Source organism: Cebus imitator, unplaced genomic scaffold (assembly GCF_001604975.1).
Source record: "Cebus imitator isolate Cc_AM_T3 unplaced genomic scaffold, Cebus_imitator-1.0 Scaffold36, whole genome shotgun sequence".
Classification (NCBI taxonomy): Eukaryota; Metazoa; Chordata; class Mammalia; order Primates; family Cebidae; genus Cebus; species Cebus imitator.
This window is the reverse complement of record NW_016107351.1, coordinates 6,439,670-6,457,942: the sequence shown is the minus strand read 5'-3', so window position 1 is coordinate 6,457,942 and position 18,273 is coordinate 6,439,670. Positions and strand designations below refer to the sequence as shown.

At 51.4% G+C, this 18,273-nt stretch overlaps 2 protein-coding genes across 4 annotated transcripts in view; both read right to left on the bottom strand.

Annotated features, from left to right (window-relative positions):
• The window catches only part of MXRA7 (matrix remodeling associated 7), a 30,667-nt gene extending 19,149 nt beyond the window's left edge, over positions 1-11,518 (bottom strand). Inside the window, exon 1 of one of the 3 annotated variants that reach the window (XM_017525065.1) lies at positions 11,126-11,518. In XM_017525065.1, coding sequence (XP_017380554.1) covers positions 11,126-11,464 — 339 coding nt within the window. In that variant the 5' untranslated portion in view covers positions 11,465-11,518. The remainder of the gene's footprint in view (positions 1-11,125) is intronic. The other 2 variants (XM_017525063.2, XM_017525064.2) reach the window with 2 other exon arrangements.
• A 1,798-nt stretch (positions 11,519-13,316) lies between these two features.
• Positions 13,317-18,273, bottom strand: part of JMJD6 (jumonji domain containing 6, arginine demethylase and lysine hydroxylase) — a 15,278-nt gene continuing 10,321 nt past the window's right edge. The window contains exon 7 of the mRNA XM_037737240.1: positions 13,317-17,203. Within this exon, the coding sequence (XP_037593168.1) occupies positions 17,167-17,203 (37 nt within the window). The 3' untranslated portion in view covers positions 13,317-17,166. The remainder of the gene's footprint in view (positions 17,204-18,273) is intronic.

The following is an 18,273-nucleotide window of genomic DNA, read 5'->3' as shown; positions in this document are numbered from 1 at the left end:
GCTGGCCGGTTCCTCAGGCTGTTCCTAACTCCCAAGGGGACGCCTGTCCCTCCCCTGCCTGCAGCAGGCAAGGATGAAGATAACAGGAAGGCAACAAGGGGCCTGCCCAGACCCCTCACCCCAGAATGGGCCAGGCCCAAGGCTGCCTCCAGAGTGCCTGACAGTGCTCTCCTTCCAGAAGGGCTCCATTAGCCAATCAGCCGTTCATCTTTTACAGTGGGGGTGGCGGGAGCATCAGCTTCAGGGCGAGCAGCGAAGCCCAGCTGGCGCCAGCTCCGGGGGCTTGGTGCTGGCAGGGAGGGCAGGCTGGGGTGGGGGTCACTGCTGCTCCCCCACACCCGGCAAAACAACTCAGCCATCTCTCCCTCTAAACGCAACTCCAGGCTGGGGACACACAGGCTCCACTCTCTAAATTCATATTTGCAACTGGATGAGGTGTGTCCGGGAACTTCTGTCCAGAACCTTGTAATCCAGGTCTCAAACTGGCCCCTCTCACTTGTCCAGCTTTTCTTGGCAGCCACAGCATCTCTGACACCTTAACATGGCCTGGGAATGTTGATTCCAACCTGACTGCCTTTCCTTTTTTTGAGACAGAGTCTTGCTCTGTTGCCCAGGCTGGGAGGCAATGGTGCGATCTCTGCTCACTGCAACCTCCGCCTACCCAGTTCAAGTGATTCTCCTGCTTCAGCCTCCCGAGTAGCTGGGATTACAGGCATGCTTCACCACGCCCAGCTAATTTTTGTATTTTTAGTAGAGATGAGGTTTCACTATGTTGTCCAGGCTGGTCTCGAACTCCTGACCTCAAGTGATCCACCAGCCTCAGCCTCCCAAAGTGCTGGGATTACAGGCGTGAGCCACTGCGCCCAGCCCTGACTTGCTTTCCATTCTGAATTCTAGGGTCTCCCCTTCGCTCCAACAGGCTCTGGCTTCACCCCTTTATTCTCTGCTACAACCACTCAGTGCCTTCATGTGGCACCGACATCTGCTCTCCCCCAGTCATCTTTTTTTGAAGACAGTCTCATACTGTCACACAGGCGGGTGTGCAGTGGTGCAATCATGGCTCACTGCAGCCTCAGCCTTCCTGGGCTTAAGCAGTCCTCCCCCTTCATCCTTGTTAGGAGCTGGGATCACAGGTGTGTGCCACCACACCCAGCTAGTTTTCTTATTTTTTGTAGAGATTGGGTCTCTGTATGTTGCCCAGGGTGGTCTCAGACTCCTGGGCTCAGGCCATCTTCCTGCCTCAACCTCCCAAAGTACTGGCATCATAGGCACAAGCCACCACACCCAGCCATCATCCGGCTTTAAGAACATCTTTCTCTCTCTTTTTTTTTTTTTGAGACGGAGTTTTGCTGTTCTTGCCCAGGCTGGAGTGCTATGCTGTGATCTCGGTTCACTGCAGCCTCTGCCTCCCAGGTTCAAGCAATTCTCCTGCCTCAGGCTCCTGGGTAGCTGGGATTACAGGCATGCCCCACCACAGCCGGCTAATTTTGTATCTTTAGTAGAGATGAGCTTTCTCCATGTTGATCAGGTTGATCTCGAACTCCCAACCTCAGGTAATCCGCTCGCCTCGGCCTCCCAAAGTTCTGAGATTACAGGTGTACGCCACGGAGCCCAGCCAGGAACATCTTAAAATGCCAACTTTATAATCCTTTTCCTTCTCAAAAACCCATGCCACCTGCCTATAGTACCTGACCTTGTTCAATTTCAACAATCTCTGTTTTTCCAAGTTCAAAAACTTCCAGATTCTCCTGCCATGAGATTGGGTGAACTCTCTTTCCCCTCGATGGCTCACTAAGAGCCGGGGTTGGTGGGCTGGGACTCAGGGTGCTCTCTGCACCATGGCCTCAGGCAGTGATCTGCCCTTTCACATTCACCTCTGCGCCCCTCTCCTTCCTCTGTCTGGGTAGGGGTCGCCCAAGGTCACAGGACCCGATTTGGAGGGCCTTTAGTTCTACCCTAGGTTTGCAGAGACTGTTGCAGGGAGGAGGGGACAGAGTTAAGAGGAGCCTAGATTGTCCCCGAGAGCAGCTCTGTTTTTGCTTTTTGTCCCGGGCTTCCCTATGACACCAAACAGGCAAGAAGGGATCCAGTGTTTTGTTAATGAATTAATTAATTTATTTTTGAGACTGAGTCTTGCTCTGTCACCCAGGCTGCAGTGCAGTGGCACAATCTTGTCTTACTGCAACCTCCGCCTCCTGGGTTCAAGTGATTCTCCTGCCTCAGCCTCCCAAGTAGCTGATTAGTCCCAAGTAGGGATTATAGGCATGAGCCAACATGCCTGTCCTTTTCTTTTTCTTTTTTTTTTTTTTTTCAAATGGGGTTTCACCATGACGGTCAGGCTGTTCTTGAACTCCTGACCTCACGTGATCCACCCACCTCGGCCTCCCAAAGTGCTAGGATTACAGGCGTGAGCCACCGCGCCCGGCTGGCTTTTCTAATTTTAGCACAGACCGGGTTTCGCCACGTTGGCCAGGCTGGTCTCAAACTCCTGATCTCAGGTGATCTGCTCACCTCGGCCTCCCAAAGTGCTGGGACTACAGGCACGAGCCACTGGACCCCGCTGGGATCCAGTGATTTAAAAAATGTTAGAAAACCACTGATCTAGTGTGGCTTCCACCTAAAGAAAAATACTTGCTGTTGGAACCTTGGATGAAGTGCTGGGATCCAGTCTCTGTTTGAACACGTCAGGCACAGGGAGCTCACGACCTTACAGGGCAGTCTTCCTCTCTGGGGCATAACACACAGCTTGAGAGCAAGAGCTGCAGGCGGCTGTGCATGGTACTGGGCTGGAGGCCTGGGCAGGAAGAGAAGCAAGACACCTTCCTGCTGCCCCGGGTGGGAGACAAGGAGAGAGGACCTGCCTCTAGGCAGGAGCCCACAGCAATGTCTGTTCTTTTTGTGGCATTGCATCATATTCATTCAACGGGTGCCTACTGTGTGTGGGCCTGTTGCAGGAGCTGGGACGTGCTCTCAGGAGCAGGTGTTCCACTGCAGCAGACAAGGCACGCTGAAATGAAAGATGACCTCAGACCGGATGAAGTGTTATGAAGAAAGCCAAACGGGATGATGCACTGGAGAAAGAGAGAGTTGGGGGGTGACTTTACATCGGCTCACTGGGGCAAGGACATGCAGAGGAAAGAGGTGAGGACCGACTGTGTGGAGGCTCAGGTGGGGAGGGGTGTACTGGGCAGGGTCCCGATGTGGGCACAGGCCTGGTAGGTCTAAGCCCCAGAAAGGAGTCGGTGGCTGCAGGGGAAGGGGAGCAGAGGCGGGCGGGCAGGGTCCTCCCAGCCTTGGGGCTGTGGGAAGTTTGGAATTGCACGCAGAGGGCTGTGGACAGGGTCGTGGGGTGTGCTCTCTGTGCTAGGACAGTCATGCTGGTTGCTGGAACAGGCTGGTGGGGGTGGGGAGCCTGGAAACAGGGAGACCAGTGAGGAGGTCACTGAACAGCCACCCAAGCAGGAACCAGAAAGATGAGAGGAGGGAGGGCTGCCCTCGGGACACATTCTGGAGAGAGGTGATCAGACTTACAGACAGCAGGACTTCCGGGCGAGAGGGAGGGAGAGGTGACAAGGACATGCCTGGGTTTTTGGTCTGAGCAGCTGAGGGTGGGATGGCAGATCCCGGGAGGAGAGGAGGAATGCTGGGTGGGGCAGCAGAAACGAGGCACTCGTTAGCGTGCTGGGCTGAGGTGCATGTGGACAAGCCAGGGGACAGGGAGCTCGGGAGGCGAGAGCTGAGCGGATAGATGTGGGCACCATCAGCTATTGATCAGGAGGATGGGGGTGGCAGGGGTGTTCTGGAAGGCAGCAAGGCGGCCCTGGTCCAGGAGTCCTGCAGTTGATACTACGGACCCGAGCTTTTCTGGCAGGGCAAAGAGTGGAGGAAGTGTGCAGGGTAAGCCGCTGACGAGGAGGGAGTATGTTGTGGGTGGGGCTCGTGGGGAGAGACTGAATCACTGTTCTTGTGAGGAGCACAACCCCGTCTGGGCCCCCGCTCCCGTCCAGGGCCACTGCTGTGTTCAGATGTCCAGACCAAAAGCACCATCCTGCATTCCAACCTCACATCCCAATCAAGGGCACATTCACAAGCCCTAAACAAACCCTCGCTCAGATGACTGGGGCATGCCAGATTCAATCGTATCAGATTAACCGTTTTGGGCAATGTTCCTGCAAAGAGGATTTAGAGGACACCAAAAGCTTTATTTAAAAAACAAAAGAGGAAAACAACAACAAGAACCAAACACTCTTGGACAGGAATCTCTACTCTCCGCAGCCCCTGTCAGAGGTCAGGTCCAGTTCTAGGTGCTACATTTTGAAATAGAGAAAATACAGGACAGAGAAGAAAACTAAGAGATGGATAAAATCAGATGGAAGAGGGTTGGAGAAATGTCATAATTTTATTGGGGAAAACCAAGCTGAACAATTTTGACCATGACAAACTTTAAACATAGTAATAGAAGATGAGGGCTGGGCACAGCAGTTCACATCTGTAATCTCAGCACCTTGGGAGGCAGAGGCAGGAGGCTGGATTGAAGCCAGGAGTTTGAGACCGGCCTGCCTGTAACACAGTGAAAGCTCATCTCTACTAACAATACAAAAATTAGGGCCGGGCGCGGTGGCTCAAGCCTGTAATCCTAGCACTTTGGGAGGCCGAGGCGGGTGGATCACGAGGTCAAGAGATCGAGACCATCCTGGTCAACATGGTGAAACCCCGTCTCTACTAAAAATACAAAACATTAGCTGGGCATGGTGGTACGTGCCTGTAATCCCAGCTACTTGGGAGGCTGAGGCAGGAGAATCGCTTGAACTCAGGAGGGGGAGGTTGCAGTGAGGCAAGATCACGCCATGGCACTCCAGCCTGGGCGACAGAGACTCCCTCTTAAATATCTATCTATCTATCTTGAGGAGGCCTCACCATAGGAAGAACTTCATGAAAGACTAATGGCTGATTGACCGTGGAGTAGGTTTCCTGCTGATCTACAACAGAACTCCACTGGGCTGGAGGAATTTTCTTGTCTTGAGGTGGGAGGATGGCGTGAGCCTAGGAGGCAGAGGTTGCAGTGAGCTGAGATTGTGCCACTGCACTCCGGCCCGGGCAACAGGGTGAGACTCTGTCATTTTTATTTTTTTTAAAGCCAGTCAACTTTAGCAGTAGCGGGTTGTATACCAAGTTTAGTGACATTAATGTTAGTAAGTTCTGATAACCCAACACCATTGGACCAGCCGAGGCCCTGTCTCAAAAAAAAAAAAAAAAAAAAAAAAAGAAGAACATATTGAAAAAACAAATAAAAAACCGAAGCTGATGCCTGGGAAGTAGACAGCTGTGGACATGGACAATCACTTCTTTAAGTCCTATGGCAATTCAGAGCAACATTTTAAGATAAGTTCCACCAGTCCTGCAATGGGTTTTCTCTGGGCCATTAAATCTCACGTTAGTCAATGCAACCCTATGTACAGAAAACAGCATCGCAGAGGGGCGCGGTGGTGGACAACTGTAATCCCAGCTACTTGGGAGGCTCAGGCAGGAGAATCACTTGAACCCAGGAGGCAGAGGTTGCAGTGAGCTGAGATTGTGCCAACGCACTCCAGCCTGGCAACAGAGGGAGACTCCGTCTCAAAAAAACAAAATGGAAAGCAAACAAAGAAAACAGCATCGATTCTAGCACCCCGCAGAGGGGGACGGAAGGACTAGAATGACTGCTGTAGCACCCCCCAGCTTCCTTTTCAGCATTTTTTTTTTTTTTTTGAGACAGGGTCTTGCTCCACTGCCCAGACTGGAGTGCAGTGGTGCGATCAGAGCTCACCGCAGCCTCTACCTCCAGAACTCAAGTGATCCTCCAGCCTTGGCCTCCCAGTGTGCTAGGGTTTACAGGCATGGGCCATTGTGCTCAGCCCTTTCCAGCCTTCTGACCAAGAAGCAAGCAATAAGAATGCTGGAAACAGGGCTAGGCGCAATGGCTCACACCTGTAATCCCAGCACTTTGGGAGGTCAACGCAGGCAGATCACTTGAGGCCAGGAGTTCAAGACCAGCCTGGTCAACATGGCAAAATTCCATCTCTACTAAAAATACAAAAATTAGCCGGGCATGGTAGCACATGCCTGTAACCCCAGCTACTTGGGAAGCTGAGGCAAGACAACTGCTTGAACCGGGAGGCAGAGGTTGCAGTGGGCTGAGATCGCGCCACTGCATTCCTGGGTGACAAGAGCAAAACTCTGTCTCAAAAGCAGCTCTGCATGAGGCCCCCTTAGAGGAAGGGCCTCGGAACCTGACCTCCTCATCCTGTTCCATGCCTCCATCCTTAACAGTGGCAAGCCCAGTGTGGTCAAATGCAGGTTCCAGAAATACTCCTGGTCATCAGGTCTGGCATTTCTCTGGAAGACTGTCCACCAGAGGCCTAAGCTGGTCTCACTCCTCCCACACTGTGGTTTGGGCTGACTGGGAAAGAGCAGGGCTACAAAAAAGAAACTGTCTGCAGGTGAACATGCTCACCATTTTACTTCTAACTCTCCAAAGCTAGGTGGCTTTTTTTCTCAAGACATATTCTTTAAAAATGTACTACTTCTGGCTAAGTAGAAAATTCTAACTGACATTACTCTTTCTCTCCGAAAGAACAAAGTTTAGCCATTAGGAAAGCCCCGGGGCTAATTTTTTTTCATATATGGAAAAAATTAAATTATGTGCTTAAACAACTTTACCCTAAAATACCCACTAGAAGTATTGAACACGGAGCTTCACTGACAGCCCTCTCACGTGTCTTCTATTCAACTGCTGTATATCGCTGTGATTACTGTGAATACAATATTTTACGTTCTGCCTTTTTACTTATTTCATGCCAATTTGCTAATGAATCCAATGTCCTAATTAATAAACATTTGGATTATTTCTAGTTTTTGCCACAGTAAGTCACTAGGCCTGTTCTGGACTAAATATTTGTGTCCCCTGCAAATCAATATGTTGAAGCCTTAACCCCCTGTGTGATGGTACTTGGAGGGGGGGCCTTCAGGAGGTGAGATTTAGATAAAGTCATGATGATGGAGCCCTTACGATGCTACTAGGGCCCTGATAAGAAGAGGAAGAGACACCCCCATGTCCCTACCATGTGAAAGTACAGCAAGAAGGTGGCTGTCTACAAGCCAGAAACAGAGCCTTCACCAAAACTGGAATCCGCCAACACCTCCATCTTGGACTTCCCAGCCTCTAGAAGTATAAGAAACAATGTCTGTTGCTTAAGCAATCCAGTGGTATTTTGATATATCAGCCTAAGCTGCTTAAAGACAAGAACCTAAAGTGATATAAACAACTGCCAAATATCTATTTGGCTCTCCACTACTTGACTTCTGAGCTTTTGGTAAGAGAACAGAAAATAGGACCACACTGCCGTCACAAAGCACAGGACAGAGGATGGGGATGTTCACCCGCCCCTGGGTCATTCTGGGAAGGCTGGTGTCTCTGCAGCTTCCACGGGTCACATCTATGGTGAACAGGCTGGTGAGGGCAGAGGACACAGGTGGACCTGACAGCAGGATGACTTCAGGGGAACCGGGGCTGAGTCAGGTGGTGAAGTCAGACAGATGGAGGCTGTGCTACCGCTCAGACCACCACCAGCAGAGTGTCTGAAAAACCAACCCCTTTTCCAAGAAATGTCCCACTGGGCTTCTTTGTTTTAACATTCTCTTTTGAAAAACTCCAAACCTACAGAAGAGTTGAAAGAATAATACAATGAATACCATACACCCTTCACCCAGATCCGGCAATTGTGAACATTCTGCCATCTTTGCATTCTCTCTCTCCATACACACCCACACTGTAACCATTTGAATCATGACATGTCATCCCAAAATGCTTCCGCATGCATCCTCCTAAGGACAAGGACATTTTTTACACAGCCATCTGCCAGTATCATACACCAAAAATTCAGCATTGATTCAACAAGATTATCTAACACACCCATTCATTTAAAAAATGTCTCGGTTGTCTCCAGTATGTCCTTTATAGCTCCCTACTCCTATCCCTGATGGAGAATCCAATCAAGGATCAAGATTGTATTTATTTGTCATATTGCTTTAATCTCGTAAATCCCAATTAAATCTAGAAGAGTCTCCCTGTGTGCCTCATGACGCCAGCCTGCTGCCTTGCAGGAAGTCCCTACTCAGTCTTTGAGCAGAGCTAGGCCCCAAGCACAGAGACGTTTTGAGTCCTGGCACAGACAGGAGATTTAACTCTAGTGCCATTCAAATGACCCTTTGCCAATGGCCACTGTTTGGGAATCCGACCATACAGCCTGACTCGAATCCGCATTAGGTAAGAGGCCTGGCAATCCTAAAACCCCAACCTACAGAGGAGCACCAAGAAAGCCCTGACTCCTTTCTTGGTGTCAGCTCTTGTTCTTGACACCAAGAAAGGGGCCAGCTCTTGTTCTTGACATTGTTGGGTCATGATTCTTTGTGTGAACAGGACTTGCCTGTAATGCTTCCTCCGCTGCCCACCCCTAGCTAACCCTTAGGTGAGAAAGGAGGTTCTAGCAGTATCATTTTCTCCTCTGCCTCCCTGCCCTGGCCTGTGCTGCCCTGGGGAAGTAAGGGCTGCGCTGATCCCATCCCCATTTCTTTGGTCCATTTTTCCGGGTCTCAGCCTATAGGGGCCCCTCCCCACCACTTTGTCCTTAGCCAAAGAGGGCACAGTGTGCCTCAAGGATGCTCCTGAGTGATCCCCAGCAGCAGCTGAAGGCTGCTTCCCAGGGCGAGAGATCCTTCTCAATAATCAGCTTTGTAGTCAGAGGCAGCAGCTGCCCCAGCCTACCCAGGCCTCCTTGGGAAGGGAGAGGACTGGATTAGAAAGGAAGCAGTTAATGGAAAACGAAGAGGGAGGGGAGAGGTGAGTTAAGCGCTGCTCCCCAGGGCAGTGACTTCCCAGCTAACAGCAGTGGAGTTACCCTCCTCCCTTGCTGTTACTGGGGTTTGAGTAGGGAGGGAGGGAGGAGGCTGGCAGAGGGCATCGGCCCACTTCCCAACCCCGATTTGAGTTATCTTCCCCAGGGGAACTCTCTCCCCTGCCCCCCGCCCCCATCCTCCAAGCTCCAGCAGTGTGCTCATCAGAAGAAAGCACTGAAAGCTCTTAGAAACACTGGAGTCCACTTGAAGACAATTTCTTTTCCTCTTTTTTTTTCGCTTGTCACTGACTTGAAGCTCATAAAGACAATTTCTAAGCAGCTTCTTAGGTTAATGCCACCACTGGGAGTGGGTGGGATGAATGACACAGTATCTGTGTCCCCACAGCACCTGGCTTAATGTTTGCACGCAGGAGTTGTGGGAGCTTTGGCCAGCTCAGGAGGGCCCAAAGCGGAAGGGCACTGACTTCAACTGAATTCTCCTATCGGGTGGGTTCTCTCCGGAGAGTGCCTTACTGGGAGGACAGACACAAGCCTCAAGTCATCCTCACTGGCCCCTATGTCAAGGGGGCTGCCTGGTACACGAACCTCCATACTGCCTTGTCCTTCAGAGCACCTGTTCAGCCTGAGAGGACGTGCATTCACCCAGAGAGAGGCAAATGATTCGAGGGCCCCTATTTAAACACCACTGAACCTATTCCCGTAGGTATCATATATGCTGAGAGCCCAAAGGCCTTGTAGAAAGTTCTTTAAGCGCCCTACTCCACAGGATTGAGATCCGATAGGGCGCCGCTAAAGGACATTTTGCACTTCAGTCCAGAGCCTGGTGTGGGTGACAAAGCCCTGTAAGGCTAGGGCTGACTGGGGCTGCACGACCGCTCCAGAACTGTCTACAGGCCTCTCCTGCTCCCACGAGACCTCGACGGAGGCAGGAGTCCCAAATATGGGCGCAAACACAAAAGATCAGCACATGTGCAAACCCACCCTCCTCCACCATCACCCAGTGAGGTCTGCGAGCCCACCCTAAGCAAGAACCGCAGGGCCTGCCCCACCTCCATCCCATTAAATGGGCTGGGTTAGAGTCCTCTCTAATGACACAATTAGTCACCCACTTGTCAAGCAAAGCGCCTGCTCAGAGAGGGTCTGGCGCACTTACACAGCAAACAGAAATGCCTCTGAGCACCGCCAGGCTGCCTCCTCCTCCTCCCCCGAAGGGCTTCTCTCCAGGGTAAACCATTGTGTCCAGCACAGGACAGAGTGGGCACGCTGACACGCTGACAACGCAGCCCGGCTCTCCTCCCTTCCAAGAAAAGGAGCTCAGGGGTAAGAACAAGGGATTCCAATCCGACTAGAGACCCTGGTGGTGGCTTGGACCAGCCAAGCGCGGTGAACTCCTGGGGACATGGGCACATAGGTTTCCAGTCTAGAGTGTAGGGACTGGGATGAGTGGATGAGGGAAATCCGACTCTTCTCCTGATATCCCCAGGCAGGGCAGGGTGGCCAGGGCCGAGCTGATGGACGGCAGGGGGGAGGCTGGGGCAGAGGCAGGGAGGGAGCTTTGGGGTGCTTATTGCTACTCCAGGAGGGCTTTATCCTGCAGCTTCACTCCTTCCAGGCCTGGCTTACCTACCACGGGGGCGGGGGGAGGCAGTAGGGTGTTAGGAGCAGACAGATGTGCAGCTTGAAAACGACAAGGAAAAGGACTCCTGGGAGCGGGTGCCTTTTCTTTCAGTCCCAGCCTATGGGCTTCACAAAACGCCACAGCACTGCCTCAAATCTGGAGTTCAAACTGACTGAAAAAGAAAAGCCAGCCTTCCTCCCTCACCCCCAAGTGCTACTTTTTCAACATCAATGTAACTCTTATGGCAGCCCTCGAAATAAGCCGCAAGCACGTGGATTTGGGAACCGGTGGGCGGGAGGGGCCAGAGGTGGGTGTGGAGCAAAATTCCAAGTCCCGAGGCCTGGGAGCCGGCAGCTGCGGAGCACGCCCTGGGCTGGGGGCAGGCGAGGGGAGGCAGAGAAGACGCCCCAACAAACTCCTTCCGGCTCGGCCCTCGCCACACTTTTTGGGGGAGGTCGGTGAGTTTTCGGGGCTGAGGCTTAGCACGGCGGGACCTGCATTTCCTGCGGGCTGCGGGCTCCGCGCTTCCCGGGGGCAGCCTGGCCTGGAGGCTGCGGCCCCGCTCCCTGGCTCTGCGGGATGGGGAGGGCGCCGCGGGGGCCCCGGTGCGTACCTGCTTCGCCTCCGCCGCCTGCTCCTCCGCCTCCGCCGGCGCCGCTGTGGGCTTCCCTGGCCCTTCGGGCTCCCCCGGCCCCGCGGGTTCCCCGGGCTCCCCCGGTCCCGCGGGCTCCCCCGTTCCCGCGGGCTCCCCGGGCTCCTCCGGCTCCGCGGGCGCGGCCGCCGACTCGGGGGCGTAGGGGGTGGACAACGCCGGGGCCCCAGTGGCCTCGGCCGGGGGCGCGGGCTCCGGACTCGCGGCCACCCCACGCCGCACCAGCAGCCAGGCGAGCAGCAGGGCCAGCGCCGTGGCCAGCGCAGGCAACGCGGCCAGCAGCTCGGCTGGCGCCTCCATCGCGCCGCCGCCGCCGAGTGCCTGCCCGCCGGGACCCCGAGGGAGCCCGCCGCACCCCGCCGCCGCGCCGCGCCCCGCCCCGGGGCGGAGCCCCCGTCGCCACACCCCGCCCCCGACATCCTCCGCCCCGGGGGTGACGCACAGGCTGGGGGCGGGGATGGGGGGCAGAATCCTGACCCCCTCCCTGGGAGGCACAGGAGGGCCAACCCCTGCCAGGCCTGGGCAGGCTTGACGCTTTGGGGCAGTATTTGACTGAGCCCAGGTTCAATTTGAAATACTGTTATCAGGTGCCCTTAGGTTGTCATCTTTTCGCCTTGGTACGGCAGTTCATCTTAGAGCATTTTGGAAATATAAGTGCTAGTTGGGGAATGCAGAGAGAAAAGTAAACCCGAGAAGGTTCATGGAAACGACGGCCTGGATTGCCTTGTAAAACAACAAAAAGCAACTATAAAGCCGGATTACGTGTGCCGTTTTACAGGCCTGTCAGGAGTTGCTTTCAATCCTTAGGGTTGCCTTAATGCATTTACACAGAGGACATCTCCAGATCCTGGCCCAAGAATGCGCCTCCGGGGCTGAGGCCAGCAGCCTTCACCACAGGCATCCTGGTAACACCGCTCTGGGCCCCTAGACCTGAAATTCAGCTGCAGCTCTTTGGTCAATGCCATCCCTCTTACCGGACTTTCTTGCACAATTCCAGAATGCCTGCAGGGTGGGAGGGTGCCATGAAGGAAATGAAGGCCATTGTTTTTGTTTCTCCAGATCCTCCCTGGCCTCTGTTGCTGAACAGTGGATTTTGAGATAAATACGTTGTAACCAAAAGCGAATTTTCCTACCACTCCCTACTCCACTCTTTAGTTATTTTTAATAAACACAGGAGGGTCATGCCAGGTACCAAGCCAAACATAAGGCCCAATGTTAAAGAAATACAGTTCCAGTTTTTGCTTAGGATGCATTTAATACTTTTTTGGGAAAATTACAGTGCCTAAGCTGATGTGTGATATAAACCAAGATGTTAGATGGAGTGCTTCTTTTTTTTTTTTTGAGACGGAGTTTCACTCATGTTACCCAGGCTGGAGTGCAATGGCACGATCTCGGCTCACCGCAACCTCCGCCTCCTGGGTTCAGGCAATTCTCCTGCCTCAGCCTCCTGAGTAGCTGGGATTACAGGCACGCGCCACCATGCCCAGCTAATTTTTTGTAGTTTTAGTAGAGATGGGGTTTCACCATGTTGACCAGGATGGTCTCGATCTCTTGACCTCGTGATCCACCCGCCTCGGCCTCCCAAAGTGCTGGGATTACAGGCTTGAGCCACCGCGCCCGGCCTGGAGTGCTTCTTTTTAAATGAACGATACCCAAACAAGACCCCCCAGCAACAGGGAGAGCTGAATCCTGCTGCACTGCTTAAGAGGGCCTTTCAGTAGTGGTTGATGAAAAAAGCCCCGGAACTATAAAATGTGGAATAGGCTTTATCTATGGGCGACTACCTTTTGACCACTGTGGAACTTTCAGCCAGTGTATGGGCCTATTTTTTCTTTTCTTTCTTTTTTTTTTTTTTTTTTTTTTATAAGAGACAGGGTCTCACTATGTTGCCCAGGCTGGAGTGCAGTGGCTATTCACAGGCATTATGATAGCTCTCTGCAGCCTTGAAATCCTGGGCTCAAGTTATCCTCCTGCCTCAGCCTCTTGGGCAGCTGACATTATAGGTGTGCATCACTGCTTCTGGCCCAGGGCCTTCATTTTGTGCCCTATCCCATTGTTTTAAAGTATAAATACATTTTTAAAAGGTCCTGTTCTGCTGACAGACTACATTCTATTGACTTTCAAATGAGTAGGAAAGAAAAAGACAAAACAATGCTAAAAACACAACTCCAAATCACGTTGCTTTATTTAAAATGATGAACAAGTTTCACCCAAGTGAAAGTTAAAAATACCAACCCAATGGCAGATCCACAGGCATTTCATGGCAGATCCCATGGCTAGACGGACACAGAACTAGGAGACTGCTCTGTGTTCTGACAACTCCAGGATGCACAAGTGCGAAGGTAATAGTCCCAGCTCCTCCGCAGCATCCAGTCACCGTGGAGACAGCTGGCCTGGGCTAGCTCTCCTCCCGGGAGGCTCAGTGGGGTTTAGATGTCATTTCTTTTTTCTTTTTTTAGACAGAGTCTCACTCTGTCAACTCAGGCTGGAGTGCAGTGGTGCGATCTCAGCTCACTGCAACCTCTGCCTCCCGGGTTCAAGTGATTCTCCTGCCTCAGACTCCCAAGTAGCTGGGATTACAGGTGCACGCTATCACACCTGGCCTTTTTGTATTTTTAGTAGAGAAGGAGTTTCACCATGTTGGCCAGGCTGGTCTTGAACTCCTGACCTCAAGTGATCCACCCCCCTTGGCCTCCCAAAGTGCTGGGATTACAGGGGTAAACTACAGCACCTGGCCAAAATTTCTGAACTAATAATGACACAAAGTTGAGAGCCACTGACTGGGGTGCAAGTTCATCTAGTTTTGCTGTATACAATGTCACATATTGACATAAGCTGGTGAGAGGGCAGAGTGGAAGCCGCCACCAGACTCCACTTCAAATCCACCAGCAGTACCAGCACACGCATCAAAAACAATTTACTCACGGAAATACTATATAGACAATCTAAAGAACCTACAGCTGGGGCATCCTTATATGCCTGCCTCCTACACAGCATATTTTACATTTACTGCAAAAATTTTGTTCCATCCTATACTCTTGTCTAATGTCCTAAATCCAAGGCCGAGTCTCTAGTAAGTCTGTAAAGCACCTGCACCAGCAACCTTCCCACGGATCCTGTTTTGCTACCTTATGAAGAAACTGTTACTACCTTAAGTATATAGCGATGTGAATCACACTCTTGCACGTAGATCTGGTACACCTGCATTTAATAAGGTCTGCACTGCCTTTTCTGGTTGTGGAAATGCACAGGTACAGGTCTACCCACCCTCCCCAGCGGCCTTGTGAACAGCTGCACAGCCACTGTACACTAAGCTTGTGGAGCTCGTCAGGGACCTGGGCTTGTAACCACATCTCCTGCACCCAGAGCAGTGCCTGGCCCTCAAACATCCGCTCCACGCTTGCATTATTAAGACATGGACAGCTGCAAGAATACAGCAAAATGTGAATAATGCCCCTCTTTTTAGTGGCTCTCCCTTCAAGATGTCACCCTAAACATCCCAGCACCACTAACTGCAGAGGCACATGTGTGCAGTAGGATTCTTCAAGCTGATGGTGAAGCCTCATTCGCAGAGAGAGCCAGGCCCTCCTGATGTTCTAGATCCCGCACTCATGTCTCTCCCATCCTGCTCCTTCCATCAGAAGTTAACAGTCCAAGATCCCTTCTTCCAGGACCAGCTCTTTGGTTTTAAGATTTGCTGTCATCTTGGAGAATCATCCCTGAAAATAATCTAAAGTTATCTCCTTCACTTCACTGTTGTTGGCACCATTCAATGGAGTAGCTCACGCCAGATGGGAAGAAGAGTTGACGTCTGAACAGGTGGCCTCTGGGTACCCACGCTTCCTACTCTACCCTGACCACCCGCCACCGCTCCAGTCCTTTCTCACACGCGGTTGCTCCACCTCGCCCCTGCTGTGCTTACGTAAGGAGCCTGGCTAGCCCAGAGTGACAGAAAGGGGGTTGGGGGGAAGGGCTGCTGTATCCCTGGCCTGGCAGGAAGGAACAAAGCATGTCACAGAAGCACATAATCCTCACTCTCCAGATACCTTCAGGAGAGCTGACTTCGGCCGATCAGATGTGTTATTCCCCTCATTTCTGGATACTGTTACCAAACAGGAATCACCTTTAGCATCTGGAAAAGGAAGACAGGGTGGCTAATCTTTATTTTCTAAATTATTATTTTTTTGAGAGATGGGATCTCACTATGTTGCCCAGACTGGTCTCGAACTCCTGGACTCAAGTGATTCCCCTGCCTCAGCCTCTCGAAGTGCTGGGATTAAGGCGTGAACCACTGTACCTGGCCTGGGTGGCTAATTTTTAAAATTCAAAATTTCTGCTCCACTATCCAGACCACTAGCAACGTGTTCCACCTTGCCCCCTGGTGGCAAAGAGCCTTTTTTGGGCTGTTTTTAATTTTGAACTGAAGTTTAGAGAGGAGTCGTTGATACAAAATTGAGAGGAAGTAAGGAAAAATGCCAAGTATGGCAGCATAGGAGCAATGCTGGGAAAAAGAAAAAAGCTTTTTGAAGATGGCAAGAAAAGCTTTTTCAAAAAGCAGAAGGAGCAACACCACTCAGATATTACTACCAAGAGATTCAGGGTTTGACTTTACTCACACCCAAGCACATCCTGTGCCCACCACGTAACTGAGGGAGCTGCGGGCGTGGGGATAAGGTGGGAGAACAGCCCCCATGGCAGACAGGCAGCACAGTTCTGTCTACCCAGACACACACTGGGGTTGGCATTTTAGGACGCAGAAAACTGAACTAAGACAAAAAGAGGGAACCAGCCTTCTAAAGCCACATGACCCAATGTCAGGAAATGACAATCTGTTAATAAGTGAACAGTGGGCAGAGCCTGTATTCTCCTGGTTATACCCGTTTCTAGTGGGTATTTTGAGAGGCAACAGCACACAATCCTAACGCATCCACACACGGCCTCCGTCCGTGCCTGTGTAATACTGCAATGAGAGCTGCTTCCCTTCTGTCTGCGAATGACTCCAATACTCCAGCCCAGGCAGTGCTTCCCAGTGGGCACCACAGCCTTCACAAACCCCTCTTATTTTTTATTTAAATATAGTTGGAATTTAGGAACAAATTAAGGCAAGCAGGTGAATCAAGAGGGCAAGAGATGGCATCTGCTGGTCAATCCCCAATAGTCATACCAGTTATTTAGAAGTATCAAGATTCCAAAGACTAGAAGCATCTCTGAATTCACTCCCTGTGTGTAACACTTAGTGTCTGCAGGTCAAACAAATGGGGAACACTAATCTCAGAGTACCTGGCACAGTGAGCGCATCTGACGGATCCTGTGGTGGGGAAGAATGAGCCTATTCATACTTTAAGTTCTGTGGTAAGAACACACCGAACACTGTCCCCCCTCTATGCAAACAAAAAACCCAATGTATCACCACCCAAAAAATACACACAAATACCCCTCAAATGTTGCAGTCTCTGTGGTGGTGGAGGAAAAGGTGAGGAACCCTAAGACAGACTGAGCGGTGGGTGACGGTGCTGGTCACTGCCACTGAATGCATCTGTGGACTGACGGCGACGACTCCGAGTCTTTCCGACACGATTGGCTCACACACAGATCAAAGTCCACTCACCACGCTCAGTGTCTCTGCGGTACACAGCCGGCTCTGTGGAAGCTCCTTACCGACATCCGTGGGGTAACAGACACAACAAGACGTTACAAGGATCACACCCCGCCAGCCTTGCAGTTGACTGGCTCGGTTTTCAATGAGACGGCACAGAACCTTCTTACCCAACACCACATTAGCTTGTGTTTCACTGAGCTGGCTGAGCTGTTAGACTTCTTGAAAATCTATCCTTAGGAAGCAGTAAAAACAGCATTTGATCGAAGACAGGAGCTTGGACCAGGGAAGGAATATCCAAATTCAAAGAAGACAGAGAAGGTAGGAGCAGAAGACGCGAGAACTGAGTTGGGTGGCTGCCAAAAGCTTACGATGAAGCCACCTCAGGGAGAGTCTCTTTATCTGCTCAGGGGTGAGCCCGGCCTCCACAAGTGTCCCTAATCCTGCCAAGGAAAGTACAACTGCCTGTAATCAGCACGTAGACAGCAAAAGCTTCCATGCAAAGCTGGAAGGCAATGTTAAAAACAGGACCCCCAGGACCCCACATGGAAGTCATGGCAGGGCTTCCTCCAAAGTTTTCTTACAAATTACAAAGTCATGGATCAAGCGCAGGTATAAATCTATAATAACAGAAACAATTTAAAAGGGCAAGAGTCGTCTAAGTATGGCTGTGAGAGGACAACTAGGGTCGAGAAATGCACATTCAGGTTTGATAAATTCACCTGAGTAAGTCACTTGAATTTCCTCATGGAATTTCGGCTAAACCACAGAGAATGGAGAATACACAATAGCAGGGGCTGTGGGTCCTGCGCTTCCCCAGTGCATTTTAAAAGGACTCAGCTGCTGGGAGACAGAACGTAACAGAAATGTCACCTTCAGCAGTCAAGAGCTTCAGACATTCAAAATCCTGTAAACATCAGTATTAAAAACTTTTTTTTTTTTTTTTTTTTTTAAAGAGACAGGGTATCACTATATTCCCCAAGCTGGTCTCGAACTCCTGGGCTCAAGCGATCCTCTTGCCTTGTCCTCCCAAAATGCTGGGATTACAGGCGTGAGCTACCACGCCGTTTCAACTTTGGTATTTTACTATCTTCCAACAATCTCAACACTTCAACAAGCACATCAAACAAAGACCTGTGGCTTTTAAAGACCCTAGACCAATGCATAGAGTGAACAAATTTCATTATGAGCCCGTTACATGCCCAGGTGCTTGCAAATAGATTACCTTATTGATGTGCTGGTCACTACCACTGTAAATCTTAACTTATTTACATCCGGCCGGGCGCGGTGGCTCACGCCTATAATCCTAGCACTTTGGGAGGCCGAGGCGGGTGGATCACGAGGTCAAGAGATCGAGACCATCCTGGTCAACAAGGTGAAACCTCGTCTCTACTAAAAAAATACAAAAATTAGCTGGGCGTGATGGTGCGTGCCTGTAGTCCCAGCTACTCAGGAAGCTGAGGCAGGAGAACTGCTTGAACCCAGGAGGCGGAGGTTGCAGTGAGCCGAGATC